The sequence below is a fragment of the Cyprinodon variegatus genome, unplaced genomic scaffold (genome assembly GCF_000732505.1).
Source record: "Cyprinodon variegatus isolate N-32 unplaced genomic scaffold, C_variegatus-1.0 Scaffold880, whole genome shotgun sequence".
NCBI classification, from domain to species: Eukaryota; Metazoa; Chordata; class Actinopteri; order Cyprinodontiformes; family Cyprinodontidae; genus Cyprinodon; species Cyprinodon variegatus.
In genome coordinates, this window is record NW_015151333.1 from 37,199 (window position 1) to 62,681 (window position 25,483).

At 36.8% G+C, this 25,483-nt stretch overlaps 2 protein-coding genes across 3 annotated transcripts in view; one reads left to right on the plus strand and one right to left on the minus strand.

The window, feature by feature from the left end:
* Positions 1-5,482, minus strand: part of pusl1 (pseudouridylate synthase-like 1) — a 23,524-nt gene extending 18,042 nt beyond the window's left edge. Inside the window, exons 1-3 of the mRNA XM_015397660.1 lie at positions 5,308-5,482; positions 5,181-5,241; positions 3,969-4,156 (exon numbers count right to left, since the gene is read on the minus strand). Of these exons, the coding sequence (XP_015253146.1) occupies positions 3,969-4,156; positions 5,181-5,241; positions 5,308-5,363 (305 nt within the window). The 5' untranslated portion in view covers positions 5,364-5,482. The remainder of the gene's footprint in view (positions 1-3,968; positions 4,157-5,180; positions 5,242-5,307) is intronic.
* A 1,254-nt stretch (positions 5,483-6,736) lies between these two features.
* LOC107099517 (arf-GAP with coiled-coil, ANK repeat and PH domain-containing protein 3-like) overlaps positions 6,737-25,483 on the plus strand; it is a 73,956-nt gene continuing 55,209 nt past the window's right edge. For both annotated transcript variants that reach the window (XM_015397677.1, XM_015397678.1), the window contains exon 1: positions 6,737-6,969. In XM_015397677.1, coding sequence (XP_015253163.1) covers positions 6,923-6,969 — 47 coding nt within the window. In that variant the 5' untranslated portion in view covers positions 6,737-6,922. The remainder of the gene's footprint in view (positions 6,970-25,483) is intronic.

The window sequence follows — 25,483 nt, forward strand, 5'->3', positions numbered from 1 at the left end:
CTCGGGCGTCATGGACCTCCATTATTTGAATGTCAGCAGACAGCAAGAAGCCTCCCAGATCTCCAGATGCCTTTGAGATATCAAAAAAGTACTCCAGAGTGTTGTTCAGCATGGGGTGAGTAGAAAATGAAGGCTAATCATGTTTTGGGTGTACTATTCCTTTAAGGTAGCTCTCTTGCCCTGACCAATAAAAAAAGTTGGATTTTTGAGTTTCCGACAGGTTGGTTATAGATGAAAGGGTGCTCAAACTCAGTATTGCAAAACTGGTCATAAACCAGTTTAAACTCACCAATCTACAAAAAAAGAAAATTTCCCCAAATTCATCTGCCGAAATATAATCTTGTAATTTCTTGATACTTTATTTTCTTTTTTGGTAATGTTTCAATAAAAGAAATTCTTCAATAATACAAAACATGAAATGAGTTTCAGCTAGAGAAAGGAAATTAGCAAAAAATGATTTGGGTGCATTTCAGATAGATTTAATAGAGTCCACCACTAATAGAGCTAAAGGGGTATCCTTCAGGGTAAATCATGAACCTCATAAAGCTAAAGTCAACTGTGATTGAATGTGACATGTCAACACCCTTTACAGTTTGTTCACACAGATTTGTGTCTGTATTTATCCTGACTGTGGAAGTATTCGGTGGGAGCAAGAAGATATGGGAGATGATGCGTCGAAGTCACATCAGATAATATTCATGCACATAAAGGTATGAGAGCAATGGCAATAAGAGACGTACATTTATGTGTGTGTGCATGCAGAATCTGGGAAACTAGGTTACGTTACCCAGGGAAGAGATTGAGCGTGACACACGACAGAGGAAACCCTTGCGAATGCCTCCACCGGCACCTTCGATGTGAAGTGACAGCTTTCGCTCGGCTCCATGACTACAAACCCACATCAAATTTTAATAGGAAATGCACAAAGGGCCGCACACAATTTGGGGAAATGGGGCATTGTTTGGTGTGGCACCATTCTCCTCACCAGCAGTTTCCTTTTATAAGAAAACAGCTATTGATCTGTGTCTTAATGTAGCCTATTTTGTAAGGAAATTTTTTTTAAGTGTGCAGTCTATGTTTTTATTCTTATCTTGGCTCTCCATCCCTGGAGGCGGTAGACCACTGCTGAGAGCCAGGAGCTTCTTTCAGGTGGTTTTAGTGGCAAAATGTCTTTACCTCTGCTACAGGCTCCCTCTGTTTCAAAAACAGATAAGGATGGTGAGAGACTGTTTAAGCTTTTTTTTTTTAAAGTGATAAAAAAGAAAAATGTACACATGCTGCTGACTTAGTCATGCATCTACTGAAACTAAAGCCATTAAGCGAGATGAAAGGATCCCTGTAAGAGTGTGAAAGTGTGTGTGTTTGTTAATGGATGGCACAGACCTAACAGCAGAGCTGGGATAATCCTTTTCAACCTTCTCTCTACAGGTTTAAGGATTAGCAGTATGTAGGGAGCTTCCCTTTCTTCTTCACTTCTCTGTGTGTTTGCCATTTTATGTTTCTCACCATCTGTCCTCACTCACAGGAGGACTGATCCTTCCAGACTTTCCTTTAATTGTTAATATCTGAACCTTCAGATATTGTTTTGTTTCTTCTTTTGGTCTGTTTGCATGTTTTCTTTTTACTAATTAAAATTTTAAAAATAAGTTGGAAGAACAGACGTGCGTTGAGGACATCTAGATAAAAAATTTGGAATCAGAAGGACGAGGAAAGAAAAAAGGGACAATATTTTTTTAAGTGACACAGAACAGCCTTTAAAAGCCAATCAGGTTCATTTTTGATATTGTACCATGGCTCTCCATCAAGGTTAGCATCTCCAAGCAGAAGCCCCGCAAACAACATCTTCCTAGGTTAATTCTCCCTTCTCCATGTCTGGTCCTCCTCATCTTCATCAATTCTTGTGATTTCTAATTCCACATCCATTTCAACACTCTCTAGATCAAACTGAAAGGTTTAATGTTACTTATTGCTGTTTTGGTAACAGTACATACCATACATCATTTACCCAGAATGCATTGCAGTGCAAGAAAGATGCTAATGTAGGTGTGACAATACTTTTCATAAATTTATTAAAAATAAACAGCTTACAGTATTTTCTTCTCTTATTGTATTTACAATTTAAAACACATATATTCCTCTAATAGAGCCTGTTCTTACAACTAATCCTGGATGCCGTAAAGCAACACTGCAATTTTCATTTACTAGGGGGCACTTCAATTGCAACTTCCAGGTTTAGTGACCCCAAAAGCTATTGGGAAATCTGCATTGTCGCAAAATAAAAAACAACCTTCCTCTGTTTTTTTTTATTCGCGAGCAGAACACTTTGGCCCAGCAGATTGAGACGGCATGGAGGCAGCTGTAAAGACAAGGCCTTATTCAACTCTATAGGTTAAGTCATTCTTAAAGAAAAACAGAAATACGTCTGATTAGGGCCCTGTCACACCTTGCCGATTTAGCCAGCGTATGCCTGACGTGACGCCCCAGAATCTTCTAAATCACTCGCATATGCTGAAATTTCTAAGTAGTTTTTTTTTTTTCAATTTTGGGTGTACACACAGAGTATTCATAACGAGTCCAGAGTGTATGTCCAGCCTAACTTATACATAACGCACCGCAGCGTAAAGCCCATTAAATGTTACAAACCAGTGTCCTGAGGGGGGCAGCGATGCGCCCAGAGGCCCCTGGCCTGCAGAAAAAGATTTCTTTGATCACGATATTAACCTAGCTGTTGTTTACTCCCGGCCAAAACAAAAAAAGAGTAAATAAAAAGACAAAAGAAAAAGAAAGAGGGTTTACAGTCGCAGCAGATTCAGCATCATGTCTGCTAGGAAGTTTGTTGGCCATGGCCGTGGGATTGAACTCAGGGAGGATCCGTCACAATCACCTTCTTGCTCACCCTATGATCGGGATGAAATCTGCAGGAGTACAGAAGGTTTCCTCCTGTGAACCCCCTTTTATAACCTAAGTTACACATAGGTTTTGGATAAGAGCCTAGATAAGACACCACAACTTATGAGTAACTTACACTTAACGAATGTCAACGATCAAATAACTTACCCGTAACTTATACCGCACATATGAGCATAGGCTGCATATTTCTCAATGTACGTACGTATGTCGACATGTGCCAGAATGTTTCAGCATGCACATACCCAATACAAAACGTAGCCGTAACTTATCCAACATATGCCAGCGTTTTGGCCAGATTTTTCGTACGTCAGGCATACGCTGGTCTAAATCGTCAAAGTGTGACAGGGCCTTTAGATAAGGGTCAGATCTGTTGCCTAACAACGAACCTTTGGCTTGGTTAGCTCTCGTATCTAAGGGGAGCTAAGACTGCCGTAAAGCAGCGCTCTGGGTCACATAACTTGTTAATTGACAGATCCAATAAAGCTACATAGGGGAGTTGGTAGCATCGATACCCACCAAGTGCTTTGTATATTGACTTAAAAATATAATTAAATATATCTCAATTTAAGGTAATACTTGGGTCAAAAGTTACGTACAATTGCTTTTAGGCTTGTCCAAAGTGTTGATAATCTGAAAAGTATTAATACTCAAATGCTGTATCCAAAAAACTAAACTAATCTGGCATAGTATCAATACTAAAAACAATGCAATTGCATATTTTTGCTATTTTTAAGTTTAGATTTCTAGATTACTTAGAGATTATTAGAGATTATTAAGAGAGTGATACCTAAAACAACCTTAGATATTGTCAAATCGTTTTGTTTTTTGGTTATCCGTTTTGCATTTATTTGCACACTTATTACACTAACAGAATCAAGGATTGTGATGAGAAAGCATGCTCCAAGTTGAGATCAAAGAAGGTGAGTCCAAATAGATATTTAATGAAAAAAGAAAGGTTGAAAAAAATCACATTCAATTCAATTTTCATTGGATGTTGTGCTAACCTTCAGCACTTAACAGTTTTAAGTTCACAACTCTTCCCATGAAGCCTGACTCACCTGATATCCTCAGCCTTTAGGTGGAAATTGAGAGCTTGAACCAAAACATCCTCAGTAAACGGAGGCTTGTCGTTTTTCCGCACGAGATCGAAGTGAGCGGAGTTGGAAAGGGCATGGACGCCCGTATCTGTCCTGCTGGACACCGACAGAGACACCGCATTGTTTGGCCTGAGTCTATGAATTGCTTCCTGGATGCAGTCAGAAAAAAAATACAAAAAGATCAGACATTTTATGTCTGGCTCTTCTTTTTTCCCTTTGCTTGTTTATTAAGGATGTTCTGCTTATTAATCTGCAATGTTCAGCTACAAGGAATAAACAGAAAATAAGTACAAATCCAGCAAAAATCTAAAATTTTGACAAAACAGGAAGAGGGACGAGGGTCAGCACCCCCCTCCTTGGACATATTATGCAAAACGTTACCTATTGTCATTCGTGTTCAATATTCTTCTCCTTTCTCTATTCCAACTACTGTGTAGCCTGTGTAATTTTTCAACTTATTTTATAAGGTCAGTACATCTCTGCAGTGCAAGTGCCATAACCCAGGTTATGGCAACTACTGTGTGGTCTTTCCTTAACTCTCTACGGTGCAGATTTTATTTTATTTTTTTTTTTATCTAAGGGAAACATATTCCTAGATATTACAACGTTTTTCGTTTTTATGCTTTTTTGTACCATAGACACTCTTTGTATATGGCCTGTCCTATTTTTTTATATTTAATGCATACTTTAACTCGTTGTAGCATTTATAAGCTACTGGAACCAATCTTTCCCTGAAGGAGTTTTCCCAAGGTATAAATAAAGTTGAGTCTAAGTCTAAAAAATATATATTTATTATCACAGTGTAGGCCAACATGCACAAGTTTGAAACAAAAAATCATAATCATCTTAATTTTTCTCTTACTTCCTTAAAAAAACCCTGAAAAATCAACCCTTGCTGTTAAAACTAAGTACATATTACAATCATGTTAACTGCAGTGCTTAGGGATTTAGGAAGATCTCTCCATTTCTTGTTGTTTAACCTCATTAGAAAAACACATCCTCACTCTTTTCGACTTTGTGTGACCTATTCTCATTTACTTTTCCTGCCCTTAATTGTTTGTGAGCCTTTTTATTTTCTAGCCTGTGTTGAGGTCTTATGTTTGTTTTGTAACACAGCACTTATCATGTTTTTAAAGTACTTGATAGAGTAAAAAAACAAATAAATAAAATTACCTCCAAGTGATCCTGAACCCCTTTCTTACCCAGCTGACTTGAAGGGACTTTTACAACACCTCTGAAAAAAATTAAATGATTAAAAAGCCGTAGTGAATAACTGACCAGTTACACTGCAAACACTTACCTGTATTTTGTCCCAATGTACTGAAAAAAGATGAGATAACGTGCCAAGTTTTGCATTGTGTCTTTAGAAATCTTAGTTCATAATTTACTACTTGTTATTAAACGTGAGGCGATGCAGTAAACACGCACTTACTCTTTTGTGAACATTGTAATCTTTACAAGCACAAAGTAAGGACTGACTTCTGCTTAGGCGCACACGCGGTTTGCTAGAAATGTGTCAGAACCGTATTTGTAGTCCGGAAGTACTTTTCCCGTGTCGCTTACAGCCCCTTTGAAGGGAATAACTTAAAAGACGCGGTTAGGTATATGAAAGATTCAAACAATTAGGTTAGTAAAATACATGAGAGAACGGTTCGTGTCACATGAAAACTCTATAGCAGTAATAATGGCCATATATAGAACTACATGCTAACATCTCGGCTAGCTGCGAAGGGATAGCGTAACATTTAAAGCTTTTACATCGGGGTTTCAGCACGTAATCCAAAATGAATGTATATATAGTAGCCAAACCTATTTAAATCTAACCTCACTCTAAACAAAAGCATAAAACTACCCCGAGGTAAATAAAAACAAATGCTTCTCCGTTACAACACTCCTGTCGGTCGCTCATTTATTACGTCATAATAAAGGAGCAGGGGCGTATGGGCGTATCAACTCACCCTTCATTGTGAGACCAGAGAGCATAACGTGAGAGATATGTCACCCAAAAGTAACCAAAGCGACTCCTTCAAAACAGTCTTGTGAGACGAAAGATTTCAAATTCATTTATTTTGATCAATTTAGAGGGGATTTTATTCATGCAATTGTTGAGTATAGGATTGTATATAATGTTTAAGATGCAGAAACATTAAAAGCTGATAAATTAGTGCAGAAAAAGGGCATTATGATTATTGTAATGTAAACGTGTGATATTTTTTATTATTTCTTATTCATCATCACTATTTTTCTTCTTCTTCCTATTATTATTCATTTATAATTTATTATTATTATTATTATTATTTAGTACTATTATTTATTTTTTTATTATTACAATTATTGTTATTACTATTGTTGTTGTTATTATAACTATTATTATTTATTATAATTATTGTTATTGTTATAATTATTATTATCTATTACTATTGTTTATTATTACTATTAATATTATTTTTATTTAATACAATTATTTCTTATTATTATTATTACTACTATTATTACAATTATTGTTGTTATTATTGCTATTATTATTATTATTATTATTATTATTATTATTATTATTATTATTATTATTATTATTATTATTGTCAAACGTTCCACCTTCCTGTTATGGTGCGCTGTATTTGTTGGGCGCTCTTCCCCCTTTTTCAGGCTCTGGTTTTGCAGCTACGCCTCCTTCCCTCCTGGGCAGCGGCAGCAGCAGGAATGTGGTAGTATTATCTCCGCCTACGCCGCGCCGCGCTCAGCCTCGCATTTTGTGTCACGGTGCCACCGGGAGAGAGGTGACACACTGCTGCTGCTGCTGCTGCTGCGCGTCAGGGGGATATACCCGTCACCATCCTTTACGGTCAGAGCCACATCCCTCCGCGGGCAATGACATTTGCAGATTGAAGTGGAAATACAACATCACAACAGTAAAAATGACGGTGGACTTTGAAGAATGTATAAAAGATTCGCCCAGATTCAGGTAAGGCTCCTGATCACAGGGTACATCACGGCGGTGAGCGTAAAATGGCACACCTTTTTTTGTTGCTTTGATTAAAAATCAATCGCGCTTGTTTGTGCATTCAACAAGGAGAATGAAAGGATGACCACATGTGCATCAATAAGATGGCGTTTTCCTCTGTCCCTCTGCCTTTTTATGCATGTTATTCATCTGATTTTCAGGCCTTGGATGAGCATTTCTTATAAGAAAAAAAAAGCATCATGTTCTTTAGTGGAATGCCTTTAAGGCTTCGATTTTATCCATTGTCTGTTGTTTGAATGAGTTAATGAGCTCAGTATTTATCAGAAGAAGGGCAGACAGAGGGGATCCAATGATGCTTAAATATAAAATCTAATTAAAATTGATTTTGCTAGAGATTGTGTCTAGTAGGTTAATCTGGTGGGACTCATTCATTGTGACAGCGTGAGCAGATACAGATGTGGGAGATGGTTGCAGCATATATATATATGGTGTTGGGTGCAGTTATAAACTGTGTCACTATAGGCTGCAGAAATTGCAGCATGGTGGCCAGGCTTACAAAGAGGCAGCAGGAATGGAGCCAATATACCTGCCAGATGTCCAGCTCTACCGGTCCAAGACCGTCCTGCTGTAGGATCCATTGGGGGGATAACGTGGGACACCATGCACTTTCCTCAAGTTTCCCTGTAAAAAGACTTGCAGATCACACTGCTTTGTAATATTTCTCCCTGATCTTTTATTTCTGCTGCCAGTTTGCTCTCTTGATCCTCAGCAGTTGTTTCCACTTTCCTTTTCTGTGCACTCTGCTTACATATTTGTGTGAATACAGACTTTTTTAAGAGTAAATTAAATCTGAATAAACAAATGTCCAATCTGCTGCTCAAATCTCACTGAAGTGTTGAAGGATGACTCAGACAGAAGTTCAGGAAAAGAAGCAGAACCCATCCAGACGCTTCCTTGTTTCTCCTCTGCTGCTGTACTTTCCCATGTTCTTGAGAAAAAGGTATTTGGAAAATTCCACGAAAGCCAAAGGAAACCGATGTGGGTGTTTCACTAGATCACAGGAGCATGTACAATACCATAGTTACAATGAAATTAATGACCAATGTTAATGAGGCTGCAAATAAGTCAAAATTGTAATAAATGTCAATCATTTCATCAAAATATTATGTTAAATTTTGACTTGATTTATTTTTCTCTGACATAATGAGACTTTTTCGAAAGTCTGGTAGTTTACGTATGCCAGCTCTTTTTTTTGTCTAATACCCACTTTATAACGCAACAGTAGCCTGCAAATGTAACTTTTTTCACATAGAAGAGCATTATTCGAACAGCAAGAGAAATAGATAATGGTTTTCAAAGATTTTACAAATAAAAAATCTTGGATAAAATCTAGTAAATTCTTCAGTTGTTAGAGGTTTATTGAAGAACATGGCAGCAAGAAAAGTTTCATGAAGAAAGATGAACATTCCAGACAGATCAGGGTTAAATTGTTAGCTAAGGTCAATTCATCAGATCAAAAAAACACCAGATAAGGAGATATTTACGAAGTGTGTGGTGGAAAAGTAACACTGTTCATCAGCCGGATTCACTACCTTTATCGTGAAGCATGGTAGAGCCAGTATCATGCTGTGGGATTGCTTTTTTTTAAATTTGTTTTTATTTCTTAAGTATTTCAGCATGCGACTTAAGATCAGCCGAACAATAATTTTGTCTGATATTTGCACTTTTATCAGTATCGGGCAATATGTTCATGCCTTTTGAGCAGCCATGCCTTGAAGCGCATCTGTTCGCCGCTCCCACCATTTGCCATCAATTGTTAATGTTTAGTTTGAGTTGTTAAAAAGTGTTTCCTTTTTTTGAAGTTGAGACTTGTGTAACATTTGTTTTCATTGTGTAATTTCTATCACGTAAATCCAGGAAGAAAAAGCAATATAAGTAGAGATGCAGCGACCCAATATTTATGATCAAATCAGACACTGTTATGTTCAATATCGGATAGTTTCCATTCAACTCTTGAATATCTTACCAGGTGAGTGAAGGCATACACCTTTACATAAACATAGTTAAAAAAAAGGTAACAAATTAACAGAGTTATAAATAAATCTACCTATTTCACTTTACAATTACATTTATCTATTTCATCATATATTTTGGTTCTCAATATACCTCAGGAATCATAATAAAATAGAATAGAAAATCCCTTTGTTGTCCCACAATGGGGTAATTGTGGTCTTACAGCAGCAAAAGGTTATAGCAAAAGTCCTCACACAGTGTGGACCTTAGAATGTTTATAAAAATAACAGAATAAGTGACAGAGTTAAGAAAATAAACAAATAAGTACTGCCCTGTACAGTGTTTACAGTATAAATGCTCTGTATCTGGAGAGTAAATAATCAATAAACAGTAGTGGACATTTTTACAGTAATGGATATTTTAAAACAGCAGCAACAGATGTGTGCTGAGACAGAAACTGCAAAAATCAGCATGAATGTAAAACTTTATTGACGTTGTTAGGGACAGTGGTGGTTATAAAGACACAGTGATTGTGAAAAAGCGTCTCCAATTTGTAACCCCTGTTCCATAACATGATTGAAAATTAAAGTTTGTGGCCATAAAGTGATAAAATGTGGAAGCCACAAATTAGTGTTGGGAGCAAAATCCAGATTGTAGCACCAGTGCTGCTGTTTGATATCATGTTTCAGTGCTGCAACATGTACACACTGAGTCTAATAAGAGCCAACGTTGTTCAAATTGGTGTCTTTATCTGAAGAAAAGGTCTCAAAAAGCAACTCAGTTAAAGTTAAGGCATTCTAAACCATTACAGTAGTGAGCCTGACTGTAAAATGTTTTTTAGAAAATCTCCATAATCCCAATGAAATCTTTAATCTTTTTAAAAGGAACGATTGTTCCAAAAGCAGCAGCCGCTCTTGTTTTTCTGTGCTTTCCGTGACACAGCCAGGAAAATAAAATCAGCTGCTACAGATTTTTTTTTTTAAAGATATTTTTACTGTGATCCAGCTTTCTGTTTTCTCCTCCTTTTTGTTGTGTCACTCTGGGAAAACGTGAAATGAAAAGAGCCGAGAACCAGTCCTGTCTGTCTTCCTACTTATGAAGTTTAAAGAGCTCACACACACACATACACACCCTGACGCTGCAGGTCTGAGCTTGTACGAGTGCAGTAGTTCTGTATGCATGACTAGGGGAACATGAAGGGTTTTTTTAGGTAGTACTTTGTATTCATAAGTCTTTTTGTTCCTGTGCTTTTTATTTCGCCCTGCCCCTTATTCAGCGCTCGTCTGCTGCATTCATTCCCTTATAAAAGGTTCATGAGGATGTCCTCATACTGCGTCCCTCACTGCCATCATTATCAAACCATCTTTAATCTGATTTTTACTTTAAGTACCCAAAGGTTTACCACCATAGTTTTTTTTCCCTCTGTAAGCCTAAACACAAAACAAACCCACTGAGATGTGTCTGATAAATAAAGATCTGTTCTCAGTATTTTATTCTTCCAGTAAAAACAAAACAGCAGCACATTAATCGAACGCATTTCCAAACCACAAAGCAATATATCAAAAGTCATTGCATAATCTGTCGCCTAGTCCATTCACAGCTTAAAATAGGACGTTTCATTCACTGAATCTTTGCAATGTATATTAATAAGCGCAAGATTTTGGTGAGAGCTGCAGCTGATGAACCACTGCTTTAAAAAAGATAATTTTATCATCTGTCGCTTTCTGTTAGGTCAATATGCACCATGCTTTAAATGTTTTGCTTCCACAGGCAGAGTAAAATGGTGCATGTCTAGAGTGGTCAGCATGGTTAGAATTACTCTTTTATATTATTTTTGTTTACTCCTAGGGAATGTAGATAAAGTAGGGTTTCCAAAAGATTGCAAACATTTCGAAATCCAGCATGTTTGTGCTCTGTTCAGCCTTTCTGTTATCTGATCAGAGTCTTGCTCTCTATTGCAGCCCAAATAAACAACAGACCTGATTCTTTAGTTCCCATTTAAAGCAACACAGCATAACTTTTGACCCAAGTATTAGCTTAATTTGAGATATGTTAAATAACTTTTTCAGGTCAATATGCTTAGTGAAGATCAGTGCTCCATATAGACTATTCTTCCAAAAAAAGCCTTTGTAAATTAAGAGGGTCAGATTTGTCACCAAATAACACTTAAACCAAGTTCACAGCGATTTCACAACGATAAAATCAGGCTATACACTCCAAGCTTCTGTCCTGACTAGGCGTGAGTATTGGCATTGGTGTTGTGATACGATACGTGTCACGTTACCTAGGTTACAATACGATATATCATGATATTGCAATATCACTATATACTGCAATACATTTCCCAGCTATCAAATCAAATGTATAGAAAAAAAGCAAACTTTTGCTGTAAATGTTTATCAGAAAATAGTGATTGTTTAGTTATTTTGGCATCCATGATGTTGGGGGTTTGATTCATGACTGCCTGAACTACAGCTTTGGCTCTGCACTGCACAGCAAAAGGACTCCACAGCGCCATCTACCAGAGTGGCGGTGCATAGGTAACCCATTTTCCCACATTGTTTTTGGTTAAAATGTTTTAATTTTTAAAATCTATATTAGTACCTAAAAGATCGATATTATATCAGGCAGCCAAAAATCACAATATATTGTCAAATTGATTTTTGACAGTGTTACAATAAAGTTACAAGGTTCTTTTAAAATTACTCTGAAAATTAGATAGAAATGTACTAATGTTAGAACATTTAATTAGTATTTTTGAATACTTGAGTACTTTTCAATGCACATACTTTTAAATTCTTAAGTATTTTCAAAAGTGAGTCCTTCGATACTTGACCTGGAGTAGATTTTTAACCGGGTAACCTTTACTTGTTGTCGAGTATGATTTGACTATGAGCATCAATACTTTTATTCAAGTACTACTGTTACTACTATTATGTAGTACTTGCACCACTGAATTAATAAAAAAGGTCAAATACAAATACAATAACATGTACCGTTAAATATGAGAGCTTAAAGTAGAGGTTGTCGTTATGAAACAAAGCAGAAATAACACTTACCTGATCAGACATATATTTGCTTCTTTGATCTAGGATTTTATATACATGCATGAATGTGTCCCTGTCTATACAAGGAACTCAAGGACTTTTCAATCATTCATATTAACTAGTAATTAAACAGGTACACCTGATGAAGCGGTTGGTTAGTGTATAAAGCTGCAACAGGACAATTATTTCCAATACTTAAAACACCCCTGTTGTAGGAAATGGTATTTGTTTTTATGTAAAGATAGAATAACTCTGTACTTATTTAGCTTTGATATCATAATAGCTTGAATTTAACGCCTTAATGTTGTCAGAGAAGATGGCCAAAGATTTGACTGCAAAATGAAAATGTTTTGGGTTGGGTTAGTGAGAAATATTTGCCATTATCTTATTATCACCCCTCCCTCCCCTTGCTTTGCCACATTAAAATCCCCTCTGCTCCTTTTAAAGACTGTCTGCCGGCCCGGTTTCATTATCATCATCACCTCTAATGCTTTTTTTTTTTTTTTTCCTCACACATACTGTCTCTCTGTCTGTGTAAGTAAATGAATTCCTTATTGGTCAGCTGTGTGTGAAGTGTGTTAAATATACATCCTGCTGTGTTTTCTAAGTAGGGGCAGGAGAGTGAGTCTGCCACTTGTAAATCGTGACCCACAGCTTTGGGATGGATGAGAGTACCTGTCCATTAGGCTCGCTCCGAAAGGGAGCTAGAAAAAGACCCGTATCTGTTTACACTCAGCTGTTATTCACCAGCAGGGAGAGTTTTTAAAAAATGGAAGGGCACTGGAATGTCCTTGGATTTTTTGATGCTGAGAAAGCACATTAACAAGCTGAATCTGATTAAAGTTGTCCCGATGACCTTGGATGTGTGTTTCCAAATTTGGGACAGACGTCTTCCAGAGAATCTTGTGAACCTTTGAACTCTAGAAGCATTAGATCCCGTCTGCAACACAGACGGCTTGTCAAAATGTTTAGACAGAGCCCAAACCACTCACATTAAGATGATAATGTCATGATACTCCTTCCTGAGCACTTCTGCTAATGCACACATGCACACAGCAGATGCGCGCACATGTAGTGCTGAAACTGCCAGGCTGGTTGGCTGCAGTCAGTAATGCTCCCAATGTGGAAGCTCTTCATTCTTATTAAAATCTCCCTTTGTTTTCAGCAAATTCTGGTGGATTTTCATTAAAAAAGGAAGGAAGTATATACTATGTGTTGATGGATGGGCTCCCAAATTGGGGATAACTGATGGTTTTCAAAATCATTGTGAGAGTTAATCCTGAGGTATTTAAAAGGCCGATATATATATATATATATATATATATATATATATATATATATATGTGTGTGTGTGTATATATATTTATTTATTTTTTCTTTTTTTAAATAAGTATCCGATGAAATAAATAAATCTACCATGAACAAAGTTGATGTAACATTTATTTATTTATCTAAAACATAATTCAAAAAATAGCGATCTCCAATACAATTGTTTCCGCTTAGATCTGACCAATTTCAAGCCAATACGATATGGGTGCCAATCATACTTAATTTTTTTTTTTACATGACATTAGCATTAGGCCACAGTTACCCAATGACCTGAATGTATTTTAAGATTACAATAAAAACAACACATAAAATAAGCAGGAAGTAACTGAGGGTTTTCCCAGACATCTTATTCATGAAGATTCTTTGCCCCTTCTGTGGTTTGTGTGGCGTTTAAAGTTTTTGTTTATTTTTAAGCAGAGCGTTCAGAGATTACAGCTGTGCTAACAAACTCAGGTTCCCTGCTAGGACGTCTGCGTTCATCTAAGAGATCCAGCATATTCACAAAAAGAGCCTGATTGCACCATAAAACATGTTAAAAGCGATTTACTCTATACAGCTTGGAGTACGTGTCGTATATTGGTTAGGTTTTATGTCGACTGTGTTCCAGCGCATCACTTCACCATGTGAACAATCCCATTTTCTCACACTCTGCTCTGCTGCAAGTAATTGCGGCGTGTGGAACCCATATAGGAAACAGGATTATCTGAGTGATTTAATCAAGAAGAGAGCCTATACAACCTATTAAAGCTCACAGACTATCACCCTCTTAAACCCAATAAGGTCAGGGGGAATTTCCTTTGTACAGTCTGCAGGAACATAGGTTTAACATCTGATCTTTATTGGATGAAAGACTGAGAGGTAGAGCATCTAACTCAGGCATGCCCAAAGTCGGTCCTCGAGGGCCGCTGTCCTGCAGGTTTTTTAGAAGTTTCTCTGCTTTAGTACACCTAATTCTAATGATTGCAGTTCAGCAAAAAGCCTGTTAATCAGCTATCAATGAAAATCAGCTGTGCTGGAGCAAGGAAACGTCTCAAATCTGCAGGACAACGGCCCTCGAGGACGCAGGTCATGCCTGAAAGGTGGGTAGAGTACCCCAGACTGTTCTTAATTAAGAGTAACCTTTTTATTGAAGTAGAACTAGTTATCTAAGAAATGACTCAAGTATGATTTGAAAGGTATTTGTTGAAAAACTAATAAATTTTGGATCTTGACATCTTATCTAATATTTAGAACCAGACAGACAGACGTTTTGTGCAAATTCTGGTATTTACAGACTAAAATATATTTTAAAACAGCATTATTTCAAAATAAAAAAATACAGCAAACAATTTAGGAAAGTAAGATATTCAGTCCAGTAAAACTCGTAAAAGATGAGTTTTTAAAGTTACTCACGTAAACGTCTCTAGTTGCTACCCATCTTCAGAGGTTACATTTACTGAATAACTTCACACCAAAAAAAGTTCCTTTAGGAGCAATTGTACTTTACTGTTTTAAACTTGTGTATTATTCTCTACCCACCACAGGTAACTTGAGCTGTTTGAGGTGAAAATACGACAAAACAGTAGATATTGTGGCTGAAATTCCTAATCTTTCCCTAATATATATAATTACCTATCTAATTTGAAAACGTTCCTCTTCTGCTCGGATTTGTTATTATCTAATAATGTTATATATTATTTATTACTGAAATTTTATTTTATTGGTTCAGCAGTGGTGAATGGCATGTTGTAGCTTTAGACTCTTCAATGTGGCCTGGTGACCTTTGCCCGATGTCTTTCCCCTTCTCTCTAATCCCAGTTCCTGTCTGCCTACTTTCAAAAATAAATATAGTCCACCAGAGGCTAAAAAAGGGTTTTATACATTGTAAGACCAATGTTGGCACTTAAATGAACAAACTTATGCCTTTAATTGTATTTTGTCTACAATGGAATTACCACAGCAATTTTCAATGTAACAGAATATTGACAAATTGTTTTCGGTACATGGAAACGCTGCTAGTCTTAAACGTGCAGCAGTTTTATTTTGACCAAGTGCAGTCGATTAAATTATGTTTGCTTCTGTCTCCTTGAACCCCAGTCGGCCTCGACAGAATGCAGCTTACACTGAGCCTGGTTCTGCTGGAGGTTTCTTCCTGTTAAAAGGGAGTTTTTCCTCTCCACTGTCGCTACGAGCATACTTAGTGTGAGGGATTGCATTTGAGTCAATGAGTCGATGCAATCAACTGGTTTTCCTTAGATAGAAAACTTTGAATCTATTTGACTGTATGATCTAATGAACTGTAAAGTGCCTTGAGATGACATGTGTTGTGAATTGACGCTATATAAATAAACAAAATTTAATTTAATCAATCTTACACCTAAATAATGCCAGCATACGTCACTAGACATGTTTCCCTCCTATTTATGTTCTGCTTTCTAAAAGCAAAAATTTGTAGACAGTTTGTTTTTATTAATCCATGTTTTCAGTTACTTTTCTCTTCAGAGACGTCTAAGCCACAAGCAGACATTAAGTGATTTATTCACAAAATGGGGATTATCTGGTGGTGCCCAGCCTTTCTCACGACACAGAATTGAGATAGGGAGGGAATAGGATCCTTTGTGCTTATGTTGCGTTTGTCTCTAACTGAAGGATATACTTGCATGACACATTTGTCTAACTTGGCACTCTGAATTTTTTAGAGTGATGACTGCTGGAGGGAGGAAGCTTGAGAAATGGAGATAGATCGAGGAAAAACTGGAATCAGAGAGGGAGTGGAGCATGAAGGCCAACAGGCCAGAGAACAGTGAAGGGTTAATGATCTTAGAGTTAATGATCCTTATACATTATATTTCATAAATTATTACACTATGGGTGTCACTAACTGCATTGTTAATTGTGTGTGTCCATCTATATGTGAAATAAAGGGCATAGTGCTGGTAATATTTCTCAGAAAATGGCTGAAGTAGATCCCTGCTGGTGAAGAAGACAGCTGCCTCATTATACTCGGGATGCTACTCAGACACAGCGTCTTTACGGTGAAAGATGAAGCAGTCACGCGCCACGATCTGACTCAAGGCATGCAAAACAGGCAGAAGGGATCATGTGCGCTGACTCTTGCTCTCACACATCTGGGATCCACCTAAGCATCTGGTTTAGATTTGACTTAACTTTCTCTCTGCCTCATGTTTTTTTTTCCAGAGCTTGCTTGATTTTTCTCAAACTAAAAGTGTCTTTATTAGTTTAATCTTGTTGCTTTTTCCTCCTGTTTACTCATCATCTCCTCAGTGCTTCTGCATCCTCCTCCACCCACGTTCCCTTCGCCTTCAGAGGTATTTGGTGCCATATGGAGGAGACTAAACCAATTTGCGTCAGAATTTCTGGACTAGTGACATTTAGTAATGAGGGTGTTTACTAAACACCACTATTAGCTGACATCTTATGGGTTTTTTGCAATCTGCCTCATTTTTTATGTTTACTTCCCTCGAAATCTAACTTTTCTGTGTTAAGAAATCCATCATTGATTATTTCATGTCAGGCCGCTGATGCAGGCATTTGTTTGGCAGCTAAACAGATCTGAGCCCAGACTCTGCTGCAGCTCTAAAGCTAAAATGTCATTGACAGGCTTATGTTCTACAAAGACACAAGAGGAGACAGCAATGCTGATTGCTGCCTAAGAAACTGATGGATACTTACTTACAATCCCCTTATATCATCCTGCCTTTAGATCTCTGTGGAATTCTGCAAAACCAAAGGAAAACATTCCCATCTACAATGTCAGCAGTCCCACACTTTGTTGGATCCATTTGTCCCACCTCCTCAAAGTCCCTCACACATGCATCCGTTCAAAAAAAAAAAAAGAAAAAAAAATGCATACAAAGAAATGCACTGCTTCCTTCCATTTGTGGGATGGATTGCCCTCTACTACAACTGGAAGAAATCAGAACAGCTGAACCGCAGTCACGGCTAGATAATGGACATAATGTCTGGGAGCAGGAAGGATGGAAGGTCATGTTAAATATACATATAAACACACAGCTTTGGTATGTGGATTTAGAGGTATAACAGGAATTACAGCGTGTAATTGCACGCACATATGTCAGCGTGGAGCAGACAGATGTAAGCGAACCGAACACAGAAGTTATTTGGCCACAGAGATGCTCGCTTCAACGGCACATGAAATGAGCAGAACTAGAATTTTTATGTTAAATGGGTTTGTAGCAGCAGAGGCTAATAAACTGAAATAGTCTTAATTTATATGTTTTTTTTTAAACATTTTAGCTGAAAAAGGAGCTGAATAGAGCCCCAATCTATATCAGAAGGCTGTGGCTTGAAAATATTTTATTAACACTCCAGAGAAACTGAAAATCATGAACCACTAAAAAGCTTGCCAAACCAACCTGAGCAAAATTAAAAAGGTAGTTACCCCATTTTTTAAATGATCAAAAATAAAAACAGAAGATGATCCCAAGCAATGATAGAAAATCAACCTTTTATTTATGGCCAGTTGAATGAAACTCCTTCAAGGTGATAAAAAACATCTTAGTGGCCGATATTACATTTAGTATTTAAAAAAATATCCAGGTCTAACTTTCAGTTTTGTATGCAGCACCAATAATGTGTGAACAGGTGTATTTTCGTCATGTCTGTATCGGTTCTGGCTTCCAACTGTTCCCAGCTTGAACATCGCCTCGAGCAGAAACTGTCATTAAACTTTCCCTAGCTGCCTCCAGATATTCTCTATCACCGTGTGACGAGGCATCTCATCGTCCAAAGGTGAAGAATTTCCTGTTTGTCTTTGGAAGTGGCAAGCTCAGGCCTGGAGTTTGTCTTCAATAGTCCATAATCAAATGTTTTTGTGTATACAAAACCTACGGTATTTAATTGGTGGCTTTCAAAGATGGTTCCGTTTTAAGTTTCTTTTTATTGTTTTTATCTAAGTCAATGTCAAAATAGTTATAAAATTCAATGTTTGAGTGTAGAAATGCTCTAGTGCATCAGAAAATAGGTTTCCAGGCTTTTTGTTTTAAATTCAGAACTTTTAAAGTATATTTTATTTAAAGGATGTTAGATTTAAAATATCCACTATTCCTGTGTTTATTAGAGAACTTAGAGCCTTTTCCTAATCATATATCTATGTAGATGCTTCAATTTATAAATCCAGAATTGCCCATTAGACAGTTTGAATACTAGAAAACAAAATTAAATAAAACTAAAGAACTTTGGCCTTCTTGTTGTCAGCTGAAAGTCTTGCTCTCTATCACCGTCCTTATGGCTGTGTCAACCGCAGGCTCATCGCTTTACAAAGAATAAGCTTTCCTTTAATATAGGTCCTCAAATCTCTTCTTACTCCAAATTCATGTTAAAGACCTTATTGACACTGAGCATTACCAACTTTGAGTCTTTTTTACTCAATACAAGGTTTTACTCTGGTTTTTAATATCCTTGAAAGTTTTTGAATTTGAAAAAATTTAATTCAAGGCCTCAAAGTTGTTTGGAAACAGTCCTTGAATGTTTTTTTTGTTTGTTTTTTTCTGGGTTTCACTGTACACAGCTAATTTGTAAATTACACAACATGCATCGATGAGGAAAATTGGTGAATTTCAAATCCTGTTGAATCAGTCATTAAGTTGGTGTGTAAAACCATGCGTTGGGGAAAAAAGCTGATTTCAGGACATACCTGTATGGCTTGCCAGGTAGGGCTTTTAAAGGATCCCAAAAAAATGTACATTTTGTTTTTTTTTAGTTATTAGAGACCATTTTGAACACATTTACTGAGAGCTTAAAATCCCAGAAAAGCCTAACTATTCCACCATGAAAATATCCATATTTTGTGGCTATATTGCTAATTCTAATCACCGCCACCTTTCTTGTTGACTACCAATAGGTTAATTATCCGTTTACCTTTTTTTTAATTAATTCAAACTTAATAATATCTATGCCCCTCATTCTTTAAAATTGACTCATTCAGAATAACTTTATCCTGACAAGCATTTACATGCCCGCTGATCATATTGTCAGTCAGCATAAACCGCCTTCATTACAATTTTATTCACATGCTGCTGAATTAGATCAAATTACAACTGGGGTATATTAGAAATGATTACATTTCATACTTAGGTGTGGGAATGCTGTTGATGCTTTATGGGTATAAGATATAGTTTTTGATTTTCTAGGAATGAAAAAATCCTCTCACTCTAGTCACTGTCCCAGTTCTTGTTGCTCATGATGAGTGCTTACCGCCAGCCAGGCTCCAAATTATGATCTTTCTAATCGATACTCTCTTAATCCTTTAATGTTTTGAGCCTTTACAGCCATCTTTGGTTCAGAGGTAGACTTTGCGTTTGTCTGGAATATCAAATATCTCACATCTTAAGCTAATATGTCCTTTTTCCACAACAACAACAAGACAACCGTATAAGTAAATTCCACCAGAAACCAACTCCAATACATCATTTGGGTTTGGTTTATCATGATAACAGTTATATGATTTCAATGTGCAGTATATCCATAATTCCACAGCTAACCCAAGTGAACCCAAACCAGATTTAAAGCCTTTTGTTTTTTGGCTGAGATGTGATCAATTTGCGTGAGCGTGTAGGACGCGATCAAACGATAAATGTCGGACCTCAGTAAGTGTTTGACGTTGATGGACCATTCTTAGACAGCTTGAAGTTTAAATCTGTGGTTGTTTCCTTTTTGGCAGATCTGACTGTGGTGTCAGCAGGAGTCTATTTTGCCTTGCGTTTGGGCAATGCTGCCAAAAACAACAGAAGATAATTTGGCTGTGTGCAGAGCTTGCTTCTTTCTTCTGGTGCACAGCTGGTCTCAAGCAAGCTTCTCATCTCTCCCATGTTACAAGTGATTGCTTTCAAAAATGCATGTAAAATCCCTCTATGGTTCACCATATGAATGCTTCCCTTGCTCAACATGGGGGCAAATTAAACATTAGCTCATTTTGTTATAAAGTTTCACTCTTTCTATACCGAAACCCCATGATAAACTAATAGCAGTTATTGTCATGACTACCTAGTTAAAGAGCTTTCCTGGTAACTTATACATTGTAATACTTGCAAAAGTAATCAAATGTAACTTTTTGTCCATTTTGAGAAGTTACAGCCTCCATATTTCTATTTTTGTAAAATCTTGCTGCAGGTTTCTCAGGATATAAAATCTGCTAAAAGTGCACAAACGTAGCAACTACTGATGTAACTACTGATAAAAGCAGTTTTTATTAAAATGCACAGATTAAATTTTCTTTATGTGCATTTTGAATGCTGGGCAGCTGACTGGACCGGGCATTCGAATCGTGCTCCCCCCACCCCGCCTGCCTCCGGTTCGGTGCTCGTTGTGTGCACATGCACGACTGTAGTCGACCAAAATCCAGGACGACTTTGAAATTCCCCCCGGACATTTTTTTAGGTATGAAAAATAGGACTAGTCCGGGAAACAGAGGACATCTGGTCACCCTAACATACCAACAATTTGATGTTTCAAATTTGATGTCTTTGTTCAGGAGCTTCGCTCATTGTAAACCTACCAATCAGCACACAGCTCATCTAAATATTCATGAGCATACCATAAAAGGAAGAAAACTTGTCGTTTCGTTCTAGAGCTTTTAACCAGGCTTGCATTAGGACTCATAGAAAAGCAAATATGCTATTTTCAGCCCAACCAATGTTACACACCCTAATCAGAGACCTTAAGGACCAGCACCAAATACCTGAAATAATCATTCTATGACAAATTTAAAGAGTTGAATTCTGTCATCTACTGACAACAATGACAATGCTGGACACAAAAGAAAAAATGCTTAACAGTCGCTAAAAACTGATTAGAAATATAAATTCATCCAAGCTTTTCACTTTCCTAATTTAAACGGTGAAGTTAACATAAGCTTAGCTCATATGAAGATCCAAACATTACATCAGTCTATTTAGATCATATTTCTACTGCTGTCAAAACAAATTCATGACTGTGTTAATCTACAGTATTTAATGATTAATTCACTTAACCAGTTTTCAACTTTAAGAGAATAGTGATTATAGATTCACCGATAAATTTTTTTCTGAGCTGATACAGATGGCTGGGCTAAATGTATCGGCCGATACCGATCCGATTCAACTGTTGAATGAATGAACCATGTATCTCTCCATGTGATTTAAAAAAAAATAAGAAATGAACACACATAGAAATGTAATTTATATTATTAATTAACAAATAAGCAGCAAAAATAAATAACAGTTCCATGTAAAGAGTGCTGGACTGGATCTCTGATATAAAAACACGGATATCTGTGCCAAATAATTAGTCAATATCTGAGCGGGTATCCGATCCAGGTATCGCTAATAGCCACAGCATAAATGGCAGAGATAGCTGTTGGATCATGGTATTGAATCTGCACACATAAAAAGTGGAGAGGGTAGTTTACGTGCGTGTATTTATGTCGGTATTTATAACGTGTTCACTGTTAGCAGAATTCTAATTTCATATTAGGAGCTCTTCCCTCGTAGCTTTTCGGTTTGTGTTTATTGATGATGTCCTGTTGGAAGGTGAACCTCTCAATTTCTTTTTTTTTTTCACCTTTACAGGTTTTCTGCCCTGTATTAAAAGTTTTATATAAGTTACCTTCCACCAACCATATTCCTCTAAACTAACCAGCTTCCCCATCTCTCTCACCCTTATCCCTCGTCCAAGTAATGCTTCCCCACAGCATGATGCTGCCACCGCCATGTTTTAAAAGGTACTGTTATTAGGTTGATGTTAGATGTAAAGCTTTTTTTTTTCTTGGCCAGTTTTGTTCTTTTGGTGGTTTCAATAGCTTTCTTCATGCCACACTTCCAGATTTGTTGCTATTTGTTTTGTGTGAGTTTATGCAGGTTAATGACCATGTCTTGGTAGAGTGTGATGTGTAAAGCTTGGCTAATAGTTTAATTAACTTAGCTCTGCTTATCTTTTTTACAACTGTATCCCTGACTTGTCTGCTGTGTTCCTGAACTGATGATGCTGTTTTCTCACAAATGTAAAAGGGGCGGAATACAATAATTGTCAGATTTTGTATTTGTGATAAATTTTAAAAGGTATATAGACATCTTTTCCAATTTATGCAGCGCTTTTTATCGGTCAGACATAAAAATCCAGGTAAGATTCAATGAAAGTAGTGGCTGTACTATCGAACATTTTGGTCTCTCTCAAATTTTTAGTTTCCTTTAAATAGTTAATAGTTTCCATAATGCTTGAAAGCTCACTTAAACCAAAACACTGTGATGTAGGGAAGTTATTAGCATCTAGCTGATGGAGAAAGTCACATTAAACCTTAACTCACCATCGCTGCTGTTGAACCTCTGCCTGGTCTTATCAGATCTTCTCAGAGTTGCCACGTTTGATTGTTTTCTGACTCTAATAGTCGACCAGGTGTGTGTTTCTGTGCGGGTAGCTTCAGTTTAACTACCGTATGTAAATGCTGTGTTTGTGTGGGTGTATGCATATAAGTGTGGTTTAGTGTTTCAGGGGTGATATAGAAGGCAAGCTATATCAATGCCAGACATTCTTAAAGAAAGTTGTCATACCCTGTGCCTTGATGCAGACACAGTGGCTCTATTGTGCCGGGCAAAGCACAAGGAATGCACGTTAAGCTTACCTGTAAATCTGTGTCTTCATCTAAATCGGGTGATAATAACAATAATGATATGTGAGCTTTGTAAATGACAGATCTAGGGATGGCTTCTATTTCCTGTACTAATCTTTTCAATGTTTTTCCTACTAAAGTCACTAACTCCATGTAATTTAAGCCATAGAGTAAACAGTAGCCCTGGTGGTACATGTAGCAGTGTATTGGTGTGTTATGTTTTTGCAAGATAAACTTGATTTAAGTTGTCATTTAAAAGGCAAAAAGATGAGTTGTTTAAGGCAGCTAAGCTGTGTTTCATTAGAATATGTCAAAAAAGAGAGCTACAATGGAGGAAACTCCATGAAATGACATGACAACCAAGATCAAGCTCTTGTTTTCACAGCATCAGTAACTACTGGGATTAGCAGTGAAAGCCAATGACTTTATCTTTTTCAACATTTTCCACTCTAGCAAAAAGTTCAGCGAAGGTGGTAGCATATGAAAAAGAAAATTACACCAGATACGAATCACCAGAAGTTTAAAAATAAACACCTTTTCCTTTCACATTGGATACCTATGAGTTCTGCATTTAAGGCAGCCATGTTGGATTTTGAGATTGTGGTTAGTGTGAAATAGCGATGTCCCAATGCAACTTTAAAATTTTTCATACTATACCGATACTTACCAATACAATATTAGCACGACTCACACTGGGCTTTATTGCCTGTTTTATACTGTAGAATTTTGGAAAAGGCTTGATCAAGTAATATCACTAAAATAAGGGACAAAAGTTAACAACAAAATGTATGAAAACAACTGACCCTTTTCAATTTTATCAATGAGTTATAATAGAAACAGAAAGTTTCCAATAGCACAAGATTTTAGATGCCGGGAGATAAAATCCAATATTAGTTTTTTAGCTAATATTGAACCAATATCCGATATATAAATTTGAGTAAAAATCTACTGATTAAACTTTTTTTTGTTGTAGTTTTAAGAACGAAATAACAGATTTTAGCCCTTATTACACCTCTTCAATGCCAGAGTTTTAAATCCCTAACTTCTACCAGGAAATTTTTAGTTGGAAGAATCATAATTGCCTTATATAAAACCTTTAATACAGATTTTTTGTGGTAGATCTACAGAAAACACTGCTAAATTTAAATAAAGGGTTTTGAAAAATGTGTTATAAATAGAAATATTGCTTTTATTCTTTTATGGTTGGTTTGATTTTACTAATATTATTCCTCATACAAATAAGGTAAACCAGTGGTTTTCAGAAGTCACCAAAGTAGTTAATGATATTTAGACAAAAACTAAAGTACCTCAATTTCAGTTAATCTCACCTAATGAATCAATCATTAATGATAATTGCTTCCATGCTTGTTTTAAATTCTGTTCATTCATATTACGTGCTTCTCGCAACAATAGTGCTGCAGCGTATAAATGGGCAAGTGGAGCACAACACCCAGCCCAGCATTGAGATGAACGCAGCACCGTGGGGTTTGTTTTGCCTTAAAGCCAAAGTTAAAATCAGTGCACTTTGACCAGTGTGGCTGATAGTAACAACATCTCTATCTTGGCTGCTCCAGACTGAGCAGAAACAGACTCCACAAGCTCCACAATACTCTCTGAATAACAGTATATCACTATTTTCTCCTAATATGTTTTTATGTTTCTCTCTCTCTAAATGTACTGATGTATGTCTTAACTACAAATATTTACTCACTTATAGTGATCAACAATACCGATTTAATGGGTTTATGATTAAATGCTTTATTTTCCTTTAATGAATTAATAGAAAATACCAACTCAAATTCTCAGCTCTCTAGTAAATGGACACTACAGGTTTGTATTTTAATCTTAAAATATGTATAATAAATAAGTAAAGATGGGAAAATGTGGCATTCAGCGGCCTATTAATAAAACCCAGTGCAAATAACCGCCTTCGGAAATCAGTTAATTCCTTTATTTGGAATATAATAGAGTGTGTCCAGGTGCTTTGTGTGCATGGATTAAAACCATAATCTCATCCGCCTGGTTTCGCTTTCAGTAAGGATCTCTCCTTGCTCCCGTCTTAACGTACAAACACTTCGGAAATCTTGTTTTGCCGGAAACAGATGAAATATGAAAAGAAACGAAGATGACTTCTGATTCCCCTCGGATTCCGGCTCTTGGCCTGCAGGCATGTGGGGGATGAGATGCTTGTCCCGGTTAGTCATCAGCATAATATCAGTTGATGCTGTTGACTCATCCTTGTATGGGAGAATATTTTGTATACTTCACAGTGGGAATAGTTAATTTCATTGAAGCAACAGGAAACTCATAATGATCAGTATTTTTTTTTTTGTGCAAATTCCTGTTTATCCAATATACAAGCTGCTGGCTGCAGAGTGGGAGGACTGAGTCATCCTATCCTTGTTAAACTTGGAGCTCTGCACGCATTGAAAACAAAGAATACAGCAATTTATAAACTAGAATAATCTCTGACTGTAGTCGCAGCTAAAGGAGCTTTATGTTTCTGTTTATAGACCCAGCT